This window comes from Phasianus colchicus, chromosome 4 (assembly GCF_987193195.1).
Source record: "Phasianus colchicus chromosome 4, bPhaCol1.hap1.1, whole genome shotgun sequence".
Taxonomy (NCBI): domain Eukaryota; kingdom Metazoa; phylum Chordata; class Aves; order Galliformes; family Phasianidae; genus Phasianus; species Phasianus colchicus.
In genome coordinates this window covers 48,344,528-48,359,639 of record NC_143439.1, presented here as the reverse complement: position 1 = coordinate 48,359,639, position 15,112 = coordinate 48,344,528, and the positions used below count along the sequence as shown (strand labels likewise).

At 40.2% G+C, this 15,112-nt stretch overlaps 1 protein-coding gene and 1 long non-coding RNA gene across 3 annotated transcripts in view; one reads left to right on the top strand and one right to left on the bottom strand.

Annotated features, from left to right (window-relative positions):
- Window positions 1-5,232: 5,232 nt before the first annotated feature.
- GABRB1 (gamma-aminobutyric acid type A receptor subunit beta1) overlaps window positions 5,233-15,112 on the top strand; it is a 93,680-nt gene continuing 83,800 nt past the window's right edge. Inside the window, exons 1-3 of the mRNA XM_031588543.2 lie at window positions 5,233-5,436; window positions 5,511-5,602; window positions 5,699-5,766. Of these exons, the coding sequence (XP_031444403.2) occupies window positions 5,360-5,436; window positions 5,511-5,602; window positions 5,699-5,766 (237 nt within the window). The 5' untranslated portion in view covers window positions 5,233-5,359. The remainder of the gene's footprint in view (window positions 5,437-5,510; window positions 5,603-5,698; window positions 5,767-15,112) is intronic.
- LOC149918239 (uncharacterized) overlaps window positions 8,099-15,112 on the bottom strand; it is a 52,989-nt gene continuing 45,975 nt past the window's right edge. For both annotated transcript variants that reach the window (XR_016466177.1, XR_016466178.1), the window contains 2 exons: window positions 8,795-8,863; window positions 8,099-8,455 (listed from right to left, as the gene is read on the bottom strand). This is a non-coding gene — a long non-coding RNA (uncharacterized LOC149918239). The remainder of the gene's footprint in view (window positions 8,456-8,794; window positions 8,864-15,112) is intronic.

Here is a 15,112-nt window from a genome sequence, read left to right as displayed (position 1 = left end):
TCTTGTTGTCTTACACCTCACTGCTGACAAAGTGACTCCCCGTTGAAGAGATTCACACTTGCTCTTTATTTCAGCAAGCAAGAAGCATATATTTCACTCATCAGATGTGCTCCTCTGACAGAAAGGAGAGTGCAAGCAGCTGTTGTGTAGGACTACTGCATTTGTTAAACTTGTGCCCACTTTGTTTTCTCCTAGCGTAGGTATGACTATACGTGGCAATACATATTTAACAGTCATTTTCATGGCTGTAAATCTACCCAATTGAATTCCAGAGGAATTTGCCATCAGCAAAGAAATCAGACAGCCTGCAAGTTTTCAGTCTGGCAGCTTTTATTGTTGTATTTTGCTGTTGTTCTAATACTCCCTCTTAAATGTGAGAGGTGAAACGTTTCATAAGCATTCTTGAAATATAATGCAAATTTTCATTCTTGTCACCTTTGTCCTTGGAGGCAGCAGACAACATTATAGATGAAGTGGAATTACAAAATGTCTACCTTTTATGATTTGGGTGCAGTGGCAAGAGGACAGAGAACAGTTCCTATTTGCAGCAGCTCTGTTGTAGCCTTTACTCTTTATTTTTACCAATATAAGCACAACATCTTAAAAACGAGTTCTACGAAATCTCAACCAAATGTTTCTTTTCTTATTTGAAGTTGGCTATTTAAGATGTGTGTGGAATAGGGAAAGAGTTCCCAAATGCACTAAGGACATTTTTAGATAGATCTAATTTGAAAACCCCAGAAGCCCCAGCCAATGGAAAATGCAATTTTTAACCCCCAATCAGACTGAAGTTAAAAATTAAAAATAAATAAATAAATAAACAACAACAAAAGCATTTGCTTTAAGGAAAAGTAGTTAGGACCTTCAAATTTCCAAGCACTATAGAGCACCAAGAGGGCAGGGTCTACTCTAGATAAGAAAGGAGTTAAAGAGGTTAGGACTACAGTTTCCATGAAAGAAGGGCAAACAATTAGCAGAGAAAGAAAGTGGAGTAACAAAATCACAGAAAAGGATTGGAAGGAGAAATTACTGAGCTTCCTCCTGCTCATTTTCTGAGCCACATTCAACTCCTCCTCCAAGTTGAACTAACCTTGAAGATAGATAAAGTTTCTCAGAGCTTGGAAAGGAATGTTTTTTAATTCTAAACTTCTTGAGAGTAAATAATGCAAAAATCTCTCTTTTCTCAAAGTAAAGTTCATTTTGAGTAATATCCCCAGAAAAGTTGCCTTTGAGACAGAATTCAGCAACTCTGACACCTTATAGATGGAACAAGCTAGGCTCTTATTTATATGAGCCACAGATTCATAAGCATCTCTATGAATAAATGCATCACATCACTGAAATGGGACAAAGAGACACATTGCATTCTAGTGGCCCAGTGTGGTAAAATACTTGTATTACCAAAACATGCATTTCTCTATTCACCGCTTTTAAAAAAAACATATTCAATCTGACAATTTAAATACCTTTGCCATGAGCTTCTTCATATGCTGATGCAAAAGCAAAGCTAGAGAAAATTAATTCCATTTATCAGAAAAAATAATCTCTGTGCCATTCTAGTAAGAGTTTCATTTTTTCTACAAAATACCTATAAGGACAGTATGAGGTCCAAAAAGCTTAGAAGCAAAGGTCTTGATCCCACAAACACACATAGAACTTCCTGAATTAGCCTATTTGAATCAAGGGAGCTGCCCATTCCTACATGTGAGTTTGCACATCAGACCACGTCTCCTTCCACTGTGCTTCTGACATCTCACCAGCACTGACAGAAACCTCAGTTGTTGGGAACTGCATGAAAAAAAGCACCTGAAATACATTTCAATAGAAATGATAACATTAACATATCTCATATTTCTTCTCTATGTTCTTTAAATTTCTCCTAAAAACCTAACTCTGCAGTTCTGTCTATAATTGCCTGGTGACACTTAAGACTGCTGGCTTCTTGTAGTTAATACACCAAAGCCTTTAAACTATGCAAATGTATACAGGCTAATTGCTGCCTGCACTTTCTTCATGTCCATGTCAACACTTGTTGAATGTCTTCCTGACTTGTCCTGGAAGCCAGGATTCTCTTTTCTATTAATCGCTGCATTACCTGTCTCAAAGACCTTAATCTCCAGATTCTTGAGATAAGAGTCTCCCATACCTTGGATGAAGAAACAGAAGATTAGCAGAATTACTAATCAGGTAGCATGAAATGGGACATGCAGACACACTGCCAGTGGAGGGGTTCTGGTATTAGGCATGCAGTGCTGGACTAGTGCTCCTCCAGAGGAAGCCAGCTCTGCAGAGTTAAGGATGTTAGGTGAGTGGTAAAGATGTGTGGCTGGAAGATCTGCAAAGGAATTTCAAATTAGTATTACAGATGTTTATTTGAAGTGACTAAAAATTCACAAAATTATTTTGACTATGGATACGGAAGAACAATTTTTGTCCTAGAGTTCTCATTAAATACATTCTTCTCACTTTGATTATAAAACTAAGAACAGTTCACAGTCTGAAGATCTGAGGATAAAGCACAAGTTCACTGTGACACTCCACAGCTCTTCTTGGTTGTTTTTCTAGTGCTCTGAAATCCCCAGAGCACACTAGAATTATCTCCAGCTTGCTATTTTCTGTCATCCAAGAAGACTGCTCACAAGCCGCATTTGATTCAGGGGATTACTGTAGGTATAAAATAACAATAGCATTACCTCTAGCAGATTAAATATGCGACCTATTTTGTTACCTACCACTTTTAAGTATAGATAATACATATTTTTTCACCTGCACACGTAGTCATTTCACAGTTTATAGGTTTCGTTTCATAGTTTCCAAACCTGATCATTTACCCTATTTTTTACAAATTTAAAATTTTCATCTTAAATTGCTAATATATTTCATCAGTAAAATTACTGAAAAAGACCATTTGCTCAATGCCAAGTAAGAAAAAATGTTTATCCCTCCTAATTCTCATTTTTCTTTGACATACGGGATATGCAGTATGACAAGCCCCACAGCCTACTGGGAAGCAGCTGTCTGATAATGAATAATCCAAAGAGCCTGCTTTGCCTTATGTTTGTTGGATTTTTTTTTTTTTTTTTTTTTTTTTTTTTGCCTTATGTGCACACTGTGACAATGTAAAGCAATTTTGCTAATTAATGATGCTGCTTGCACACTTACCTCCAGCCCTGCTTTCACCCAGTAATTCTCCCCACTAACTGGAGAACAGCAAGTCCAGTTAGACCACCTGGGTTATGAGCATCTTGTTTCTGTAAAGCCTTGGGTCTGATTACTCAAGCCAGTCAGCAGCACAAATATTAATTTTCAAAGACTGTATCTCCATACAAAGAGCAAGGAATGAATCATGGAGCTCCCCCTCTCCATTTTGAGCAGGTATCATGGGGACACACCTGCCCTCCTTCTACATTTAAGATGGCATAAAGTATCACTAGAAAGAGATGCATAATCATCACTTTTGTAATGTTTTTTTTCCCTAGTTTTATTAAAAATCATGGCCTTCCTTTTTACAGAATGCATCCACTGAGAAACAAGAAGGATTTCCTTCTTTTTTCAATGATTTCAATGATACATTCTTCTTAAGCAGCTGATATTATCTGAGCAATACATTGGCTTTTTATACTGTGCACTTTCTGATTACCAAATGAAAAAGAGCACTGAAATAAAATGACTTTTAATAAACTGGAAACATTTTTCTTTGTGAGAAAAAAAGGTTTCCTCCTGAAAATCTATGCATCTCTCTCATTGACCCTGTCAATACTAAGCTCAGTGTAGAAATGAGCAGGAGAGGAATTTGCAATTATTATCAGCAATGTTTTAAAATGCAACCTGATTTCCAGCAATGCAAAGTAACACAGACCAGAGCCATACATCCCTGTGTGTCTGACTTTTAAGGCACTCAGGCAGCTCCAGGAATCTGGAAGGCCACACAGGGAACCCACCAGGTTTCACTCAGCCCAAGAGGGAGAATAAAATCCAGCTAGAGCATATGGAATCATGCATTACACTCTTCTGAATCAAGTTTATTGGTTGCAGAAGAAGCTTCAGTTTCATAATCAGACCACCAGGTGTTTCGTCATCTTTGAAAGCTTTTAGAACATGTCTGTGATAATATAAGGCCTATGAAAGTTAGCCTCTTTGCTACAGTCACTCATTTTAGAGGCCACTGGTTCTTTGTCACAGGTATTAAAGAGCTGCAGAAGGATACTAGGATGTCTAATTTCTTACTGAAATGAGAGTCAAGATTCTGCTACACTGGTTACCTAGAGAAGCACACTATATTTTCTTTCTAGAAATAAATCTTTCACGAAGAAAACAGAACCTCAATATTCTTTACACATCCTGTAAAACCACAGAGTGTTTCAATTGGTAGTATATGAGAGCATAGAGGTTCTGCTGTTAATAATAATTCAGCCCTGGAAGCATTTGAAAGATAAGTTCCATCATGGTGCCATCATCCACCCCAAATGAGCCAGAAAGGAGCCTTCCTGCTGCCTGCTGTGGCCATGTAATGTCAGCACTCTTGAGGTGTGTTGTTCAGAGCCCCACACAAATCCCTGCTCTCAGCCCCCAGTCACTGAGGGCCTTCCCAGCGTTCTCTTTGCACAGTGAGGTGTCTGCAGCTGCTTCCAGAGCCCAGCTTAGATCCCAGCCATCCCAAAAGGAGCTTCAGAAACAGACTTCACACTGACAGGCTACCAGCAGAACAGCTCTCTGAAGTACAGTTGCCTTAAACCATACAGAAATGAGAATTTACACAGGATAATCCCCTGCGCTCACACCTTATGACAGATTTTAGCAGGCCAGACAGAGCAGGTCTCCTTTTAGTGCAGGTGTAGCTGATCGCCACACAGCTTTTGGCAAAGTTAGAATTATGTAGAAGACAGAACGCTGCAAAGCATCGAGAAGACCAAAGGAACTCCAGTCCCATGGAAAACCCCAATTTAGTGTTTAAAAGAAACCAGGTAACTTTATCAGGACCATGTTTTCAAACTTTTAATACACGTTGAGTACTGTATGCCCAGCAGCACCAATCGCACCTGATCACTAGCACAACTACAGCATACAATAATCATGACTAGAAAACATTAAGAATTCACAACAGCAACGCCGAAGTTCCATTGACTTGAGCTAGGAGGTGATTAAAAGAGGAAGAAAAGAAAGGTGCGTTCATTGTGACAGCCCTCACGGCCGAACGACAGCACTAATGGCACCTGCGGTTATGCGGGCTGACAAGGATACCGGTGCCCACGGCGCTCCGCTCGGCGCATGCGTTGCGCTGCCGGCAATTGTTGCTCCGCTCCGCTCCGTTCCAACTTGCAGTCGGCCCCCGAGAGGCGTAGGCGCGGCCGGGGCCGGGATGAGAGCGGCGAGGCGGGGCGGCCCGTGGGCGCTGTCGCTGTCCTTGGTGCTGGCCGTGGGGTGCGCGGCGCGCAGGTGAGCGCTGCCGGGCCGGGGAGGGGCGCGGGGCGGCGGCCGCCTCCCTGACTTGGCTCTGCTCCTTCCCGCAGCGCCGATGAGCCCAGCAACATGTCCTACGTGAAGGAGACGGTGGATAAGCTGCTGCACGGCTACGATATCCGCCTCAGGCCTGACTTCGGAGGTGAGGCGCCCGCACTTCTAGCTCCCCGGCCCGATGCCCGGCGGATCTCCGCCTAACACCGGCTCCCGCTTCCTCCCCTTCCTCCCCCCCGCGCAGGTCCGCCCGTCGACGTGGGCATGCGGATCGAAATCGCCAGCATCGACGTGGTGTCGGAAGTCAACATGGTGAGTAGCGGCGGGACGGGGTCGTGGGGCGCCGAGCCCCCCGCGTTATGGCGCCGCCTGCCGGCCGCGTCGCAGCGCCGCGGCAGCTTCGCGTCCGCTCTCCGCCGACAGCATGAATGCCGCGCGGCCGCCTGCAGCGGCGTCGGGACTGCCGAGAGCCAGCCCGGATTCGGGGCTGCCTACCGCAAGGGAGAGCACATGCAGCACAATAGCCGAGCACGTCGGGGTTGCTAGGAAAATCTGTTTGCGCTGTTGGCGTAATGTCTGCATGCTTAAGCCAGCACTCCGTAAGCGCTCGCTGTGTTCGAAATGCCTGCAGCAGGTCTGGGTTCTGCTCGCGGTGGTTCTTCACGCGGTCAGCAGTTGAGTTCAGAAACGTTGGGGTTGCCCTGGCTGTAGCAGCACAGGGATAGATCGGTTTGTTTTTGCGTGTATTTGCTTTTTTAATGTAAAATGGCACCGAATAAAAGCAGCAAAAAGTAAACAATATGAAGCTTCTGCAAAAACAACCTTTCTCGTAGAAAACTGTTGTAGATTAAATGCACAACCATGTCCCTCATCCAGCTATCTAAAATTAGAGAAGTCCCCAAGCTACAGTTGTGAAATGGGTGTCAATTGATTTCAACTCTGCTGCTGAAAGGACTATTACTAGAGATGCAGGCTTGGAGAGCAAAACTACGTACAGTGGTTGCCTCGTTCAGTAGTCTTTTTCCAGAAGAAACTGAAAAATCATCAATTACAATTTTGAACATTTTACAGAAAGGCACTGCAAGCATTTTGCTCTCTCTCTTTTCTTATGTTCGGTCTCATGAAAATCTAAGATGCTTTTTTTCCTCTTTTTAGCTAAAAGAAGCTTAAAACCTTATGTTTCCATTCTGATGTTTCCATTCTGATCATCAGTTTATTTCACACCCAAAAAAAAAAGGGGGGGGAGGGGGGGTGTAGGAAGAAAAATGTAATATATGTCTGTTCAAAATAATTTTCTCACGTGTTTGCTTCATATATTAAAGTTAACAGTTGTCACAGAAAATTGCTGAAGAGAGATGGTTTTTCTCTTCATGCTCTACATACAGGGCTCCTACTTGTCACTGCTAGATTTGTTGATAAACCTAACAGAATCTGGAGGGAGGAGTCTGGTCACTTTGCATGGAGCAAACTGGACTCTGCAGAACATAAAGAGAGCATGATAGAGGTATCAGCTCTTGGAGTTCCTGTTGCTACTTTGTACTCTGGGGGTGGTCATGGTAGGGGCTGTTCAGATGAAGCAGAGGAAGCAGGGAGTTGATTTTCTTTAGGTCCAAACAGTCAAAGAACTAACAAACTCGAAACTGTTTCTCCCATTCTGTAACAGAATCACTGCTTCTGCAAAATGGTGTACTCTGGGATAACCAAACACTGCCAACACCATCACCAAAATACCTGCTCAGAAAAGTCAAGTGTCAACACCTCAAATCCCGTTAATTCAAAGGGGAGTAGATCTGACAGTTTCCAGTAGCAGCGTCAAGGGGTAATAATCGCATAGCACTGGCTCACAGCATTTCTGCTTAGCTCTGAAGGGTTCAACGTACACCTCTCTTCTCCCTTCCAGCCCTTGCACAGCCCCTGGGAAAGTGTAATTTGTTTTTTAATTATGGAAAGTTGTATGCTGGATGTATTCTTTGACTGCTAAGAGGGGCAGCTTGACTAAGATGGGTAAAAAAAAATCAAAATATTTTCATTACATAAAATGCCACATCTTTCCCAGTGGAAGAAAACAACCATTCCTCAGTATGGCCAAAAGACCATTCTGTTCAATCAGTCTCACATAGGAGTAGCGGGGCAGTTGTCACACGCCTGGGCTCTCCTCAGTCGTGTAAAACTTAATTTTCAGAGTGTCAGAAGCAGCTGTTCCAAATCCTGGTACGCATGGCAGGTTAAACTTCCTATTCCAGTTCCAGTGCTTAGATAAGAGTTATCTTTATCTCTGTACCTCTTCAGTGAGTTAGACGAGAATTTGTCTTGGCTGTAGGCTGTCTGCCAAGTCAACAGGCAGATTTGTATGTATGAGTAAATCTAGTCATAGGGTGAAAAGTTGAAATACAGACAACAGAACTATTGTGAATTCTGTGAAAACCAATAGTAATAACTGCTCAATCAGGCAGCTTGTCTACCTGTAGCATCTTTTCTAAATATGCTAAACTATTATGAAATATTCTACTGAATTGTCTTACATGACACAAGCAGGAGAAGTAGGATGTAAAAGTCCTAATGACCAATACTCTGTTCAAAAGCCACTTATTTCCAAATATAAAATAAGTTTTAATCTCTTTCCATCAGATTTTCCCATCCTTGCTACAATAATTGGGATTTACAAAGCATTTGCTTCCAAAGGTATAAAGTGATCCTTCGCTTTGTTTCAATTAATAACAGTTCACCTAATTTTCATCCATGACAGAGTTCTCTTAGAAGAATTCTAGAGATTTACATGAATATAGTGATTTCATTAAGAAACCCTGCTATTACTGAATCTATTAAGTTTCTGTGATATGCATTGCCTGGTTTATCATGATACCTTTATGCTATTAACAAGAGATGCACAGCAAGAATGAACGTACGCAGCATGATTCACAGTAACTACCTTCAAGATCCAGGGCACACAGCAAATCAAATGTCATATTGCTCTATCTACTAGAAAATAGTTGAGAAGTAGCTGGAAAAAAACAAACAAACAAACAAACATCACACACAATACATGACTATTTTCTCTCTAAAATATTTTTTCTACTGAGCAGGTGGTCAAACCTTTATCATAGTGAAAAAGTAGCTGTATGTGCTTTGAAAACCAGTGCACTTGAAAAAGAACCTTTTATAGAGAAGTCGAGAGAGATGCAAAAAAATACATTAGTTCATTTTGGGAAACTCTATACTTAACCCACCATACTGATTTGATATTGGTTTGTGTGATACCAGATTGCAGGTTTTATTTCTGAACAAGAAGAGGGAAAAGAATGTTTCATTGTTCTTTGACATGAGAGATATAATTCTTTACCTTCTCCACACCCAATATTCTTCCCATGCTTTCTCCTTGAGAAGTCTGTCTCATGTACTGTTAACATACCTGTTGGAAAACATATGACCCAGAAATAACTTAGTTTAAACCACTCATTTTTACATCCTTTTGGGAAACTGATAATCTAATATGCCAACTATATCATTTTTTTTTCCATTCATTTCATGTGATACCACCCTCTCATATTCTTTTATCTTTCCTGCTTTTATAATTATATGTAAGAAACTGGACTTTATGTGGAATTTATCTTGTGGTGCATTTTTGATACCTTGACTTATGCTGAATGAGGAAGTTATGTCTGTGGCATAGAGCAGATCCATATCATGACCCCATCACTGTGATAGATTTGAGGAACAAAGTGCCTCTCACAGCACAAAAGCTCCACTGCTCATGTTGTCAGATATCTTTTTCTACTATGTTTACCTTACTTTTCCTGGAAGCAATGTAGTGCTTCAGGGCTGCTCCCAGATCTGCTGTTGAAACACTAGTTTACGCTGCAAATGAAATCCAAGATCAATGCACTTTCTGACATGCCACATCCGCTCCTTTGAAAGTTTATAATCAGTCTGAAGGCTCAACTAATTTAGTGCATTCAGGTCACCATACTTTGTTCAATTTGGGTAGTGAACAGTTCTGCAAGTGTGGAAAACTGAAAAACAAACTCCTGTGACACCATGACCTATAGCAAGGGTCATCTTTATCTTCAGCATGGATCATTCTGGAAGGTTGCATGCTTTTTCAGTTTGAACTTTCGCAGAATCATTTTCCACATAGCAGTGTTGATGTACTTTAGTTCTTTTGAGATCTTCACAAGTTTGCTTGCTGTTCAGTGTTTATCACCAATGCAACAACACAATTCACTCCAAAAAAAGACAGAAATGAGTATATACAGAAAAGAAATAAAGCGCTTAATTCCAAGATCTGGGGCTATCACACAAGACTAACTTGTCAATATATGCATATATATATAGGCAAATGTTTTCAAATTTGCCTATAGATGAAAGGCAACCACACAGATGCCTCCAGAGCTTGGAATAATAGAAGTGCTTCCTATTATTTGAGGGCTGAACCTCTAAATGGTACAAGGTACTTCTCTCTCAGTAGTTACCTACTGAATCTTACAGAAACTGTGTTTTTTGGTTCCAGATATACAAAATTATTAAAAACAAATAACAGTTTGGAATTGGAGTTTCAATTTTTGCTGTATGTTTTTAGACTATTACATATATCTACATGTTACCACATTTCAGTAAATTCTCATTATTTAGTTCAGGATAAAATCATGTTTTGTATTAGTGAAGCGAAATCAAGAGAAGACTAGAGTAATATTCAAGAGAAATATACCACAACCCTGTCCACAGTCCAGGACCCCATTTCAGCCTTCCTTCCAAGGGGCTGGTGTTTAAGCCCTCAAGCTGAGTAAGGCTTAGAACCACTCTAAGTTTGCCCATTACCCCTGTCAGGCCAGCATTTGTACACTAGACCCCAGCTATCGACCAACTTCTGTGTATCCTTGCAGGTTATGTTAAGGCACTTATTTCAGGCTAAGGGACTCTTAAGCTGTGTTTATTGACTGCCTGAAGTTTCACACATTGTCTTGTCCCTTCTCGCTGGCTAGGTTAAGTATCTGAGAAAGCAGGATATTGGCTGCTGTAAATGTCAGACTAAAAAACCAGCTCTCTTCTAGGCAATTTCATACCAAAATAGATGTCATGAATCCCATTTCCATACATCCCTTCCTTCACAGCAGCAAAATCTCCTTTATTTGAATCTCAAGTTTGGTACGTGGAGAACTGAAAAATCAACTTCTTCAGCTCAGCCAGGAAGGCAACAGAAGCAGTCAGGCTAGTTGCAATGATAATAAATGCAAATCCTCAATATAAATACATCCGTCAGACAATATTCATAGAGATTACATTGATTTTTAAAAATGACATAAAACTCAACAACTCTTTATGGAAACTTCTGGGCTGCAGTGCAGAAGAAGGGACAATTACTTTCTAGTTATAGCATGAAGGACATGCAAAGGACTTCAAATGAATATTAATAAGAATGTTCAGCAACTGATTTTATTTTTTCCAGCAAATAAGGAAATACTAGCCAAGTAATAATATATAAAGGTCAGATCATTTCATCACTGTCTGCTTCAAATGTAAGTAATTATGTTAACAGTGAAACATGGAGTGAATGTAGAAATCAACATCTTGAGGTTAAGCAGCGAGGTCACTGTTATTGGATGTCTTGTTGGGTTGTTTTTCATTTGAATACAGAACTAAGTGATACTTCAACAAAATTAACAAGTACACAAAAAGGATAAAGTGATAACTTAAGTGTTGCTTTATATGACCCAGAAAGGTCAAACATATGACTCAGAAAGTGGTCCCTTCCAACCGAAGCCATTCTATGATCTTAATTTGTTTTTAAAATCAAACTAAACTGAGAACAACTTCAAGGTTAATACAAGCAATACACCAAATCCTTTTTTTTAGCTTGACAGGCACAATACTTCACAAGTTTCCTTACTTCAAGGTTTAAATGAACTAGCTGTGAATGCCCTTCATAGAAAATATGACTCTCTTATCTGATGTTAAAATCACAGTTGCCCACAGGCAGTTCTTCCAGCTTTCTCAATTGCTTCTCTCTGGACACAGCAGGTGGCTTACCCTCACTACCTAGCTTTTCTCAAGGGTCGATAAGCTCAGTTCTGACCTATGTACTTCAGCTTGTAGTCCAGATTTTACACCTGACACCACATGGTATCCTGATATGTCTGTGGAGGCAGATATTATAAACCCTGCAACACCTACATTTCTGAATAGAACAGATAGTATTCACACTTCCCATTTGTTTAAAGCACATTCCAAGTATGCAGCACAAGATTACAAATGATAGAAAACTATCTAGCTGGTCTATTGAATTTTAACAACATTTTTTTATAAGCTGCATCTTGCCTCCTCATTTCTGTTGAACCTGGAGGCAAAAATAAATAAATAAATAGAACTGAAACATGCTGCTATTACTATGACAAACTGCCAGAAATAGCTGCAAAGAAAAGGGCCACACATTTCCTTAATCATTCCCCAAAACACTTCTCCTTCCAGGTCTCATTCCTAAAATCTACAGTTAATCTTATAGCAATGGGAGGCTTGTAACGAGATGGATTTTCTCATCCCATAACTGAAGGTCACAATGTTTTCTCCAGATGTTTTGTGCATCTGCATCAAACAGCATGCCCATGAAATCTTCTTGCTTGGGGTCTGTGTGCCTCCACAAACCTCACAGTTCAGTAGCACAAACACGCTGAGGACATCCAGGGTCATAAATGATATTTTAGTAATTGAATTGCCAACAACTCACACAAAGGATCTGTTTCCTGTAATTATCATTTCTCTAAAAAGAAAAAACGTCTCCATAAAATTCAAAGTCCTCCCAGGAACCTGTTGTTTCTTTAAATGAATGTGTAGGTAGGTAGAACGGAGAGCTTAATTAAAAGTTTGTATCTTTATTTTCTTTATTTTCATTGCCTTTTTTATTCTGATTCTGAGAAATCTGAAAGAAGAGAATAACAGAAGCTTCCAAAGTAAGCATCTGCCTTCATAAGGAGATTGAAGGGGCGCATTTCAAATGACTGCAGAACTTAGTGGGTTTTTTTAAAATCAGATTTACTTTTTACTCTATTGCCTGAAGTGTTTTCTGTAATTCTTCTAGGCTGTTCTCATACATTCTCTTCTAACTGCTGTTCAAGTAACATTTGGAAGTAAAGCTGTGGAGCCAGGAGAGGAAATAATCACACCATCACTTCTCCCTGAGGTGTGAAAAGATTCCCAGCTTCAGGAAAGGAACAGGAACATGCTCCAAAGCTACCACCAAAAAAAGACTTGTTCCTGTTTGCAAGATGCCAGGTAGTCTGGAACAACGTCTGAAGTTATAGAATTAAGCCTGAAGATTTCTGTCATTCAGCAGCATCCCCAGCTGATATGCTTTATGGAATGCTGTATTCCAAACAGCAGCTGCTGGGAAGAGATCTCTGGGATGTCTCATTCCATATATTAAAGTATGCTGTGTTTTGAAGCGTAGCGAAACCTCAGAAACCAGCTAAAGGATTCTCAGTTGATACCGGAGTCCAAGGTGGCTACCAGAAAGGTTTTATACTTGAATACTCTTTAAGACTCCTTTTCTTCTTTCTAGATGAAGAATTCTGGAGCTAAAAGGAGTGCATATTTGGGCTTGTGGAGTTCCTCTTCCCTCACATGAAATACTATCCGTAATTCTAACAGCACTCCAGAAAGTATATTAAAATGAAATAGTTTCTACCCCAAAGGCAAAACTGTTGTAAATATGTTCTCTACGAAATTTGTAGCAGCAATCACTGAATAATCTAGGAGAATAGTACCAGATAATCACAGAATGGCCCCGGGTTGGAAGGGACCCCAAGGATCATGAATCTCCAACCCCCCTGCCACATACAGGGCCACCAACCTCCCCATTTAATGCCAGACCAGGCTGCCCAGGACCCCATCCAGTCTGGCCTTGAACACCTCTGGGGATGGGGTATCCAAAACCTCTCTGGGCAGCCTGTTCCAGCACCTAACCACTCTCATAGTAAAGAACTTCCTCCCGACATCCAACCTAAATCTTCCCTCTCTCAACTTAAAACCATTTCCCCTTTTTTCTAAGCAATATTTCTGTATTAAGATTTTCTTATGCTGGAGATGGAGAAGGTAGATTAGACTTGTTGCCTATCACGGCTGACAGCGTCCTTTCAAAACTGCAGTGCTGTCACACTGAGGTTTGCTATATTTTCTGCTAGGGAAAATGCTTGATTGTTTGGGTTAGGTCATGAACAAGTAAAATGGAATCTAAAACAAAAAGACAGCTTCCAGAAAGCTGCATTATCACTTAGCAAGATAGAATTGTAAGGTTTTAAATTCCTACAATAGAATACATAGTTTCAAAGCAAAGATTTCAGACTGCCAAACTTAATTAAAGACTGGAATAAGCGTTCTCCATTAAAATTCATCAATCCATTTGGCTGAGATGAAGAATTTCAGTCGAGTCTTTTTTAATTATCTATAGAATGAACTGAAGAGACAGCAGTTAAAACTGCTGAAACAGATAGATGGCGTCTAAATATTGTTCAGGATCTTAATCATATTAAAAGAAGAGTGCAGTTATTTCCCCAGCATGTTTTTAATCAGAAGAGCCTTTTAAGCACAGCTGAAATAAAACAAGTACCAGACAGCTGCAGGTGGATGCGTTCATGCTGAAATATCTCAGGAGCTCCTAGGCAGCATTGAGGAGACTGCTCCCATCCAGAAAGACTAGATGCTGATAGCCCCATTGGTCTCAGTGAAACTGCTCACGAGTAAAATTTCTTAACCAGTAGAAGCAAGCACATGTTAATTTTACCAGCTTATCAGTTTCTTCAGCACTTTGTATGAGCACTCAAGCTCTCCAGTCAGCAGTTTTTAAACCTTTGTTTTGTTATAATTTTCTGTGTCATTACTTTTTTTTTATGAGAGAATAAGCCTGGAATAAGAACCTTTCCCTGTGTTCTTCCATGCTGATTTATCCTTTCTTTGATCAATTTGCTTGTAAACCATTCATCCTGAATACCAATACACCAGCCAAGGAGAGGATATAGATGAGGTTCAAAGGCTACATAAATATAATATATTGCATCTCACAGGCAGTGGAGCTTTGTCACTAGCTTCCTATGGAAAGGAGTGAAACATGGGATTAGCAGCCACCTATAAATTCAGGATTTATTTTATCCACTGCACCAGGACTGATTTAAAAAAAAAAAAAAAAAAAAAGCTTTCAAAAAAAAAAGCTTTCAAAACATCAATAACATGCTGGGATCCAAATCTGCAATAACAGACTTCATAGCTTGTTAAATGCTTTGTGGATTATTACACTAATAGGAAGCAAATATGGTGCCACTGCAGTAGCAATTTGAAATGAATCCTGCATAGAAATTCAGCTCGCACTGCCAAGAGAAATGGTTTTGTTTTCCAGAAGCTCACCAATAGCATATATTATTGAGATCTCAAGGAATACCATGTTATTTCCTTTTCATTATTCCTAGCAGAAATTTGGAGTAAACAAAAAGGAGAGCATTACAGTTACCAGCGTAAGTCAGAAAAATACAGTGTAAGAACAACTACTAAATAGCAGTATGGTTATTAAACAGGAACCATTCAGCTTACAGTAGTTATTCTAGCTCTTCTCACCAGCACAGCATGGTCTATCAGAGAGAGAGAAAGAGAGAGAGAGAGAGATGCTCTGAGAGGAAAT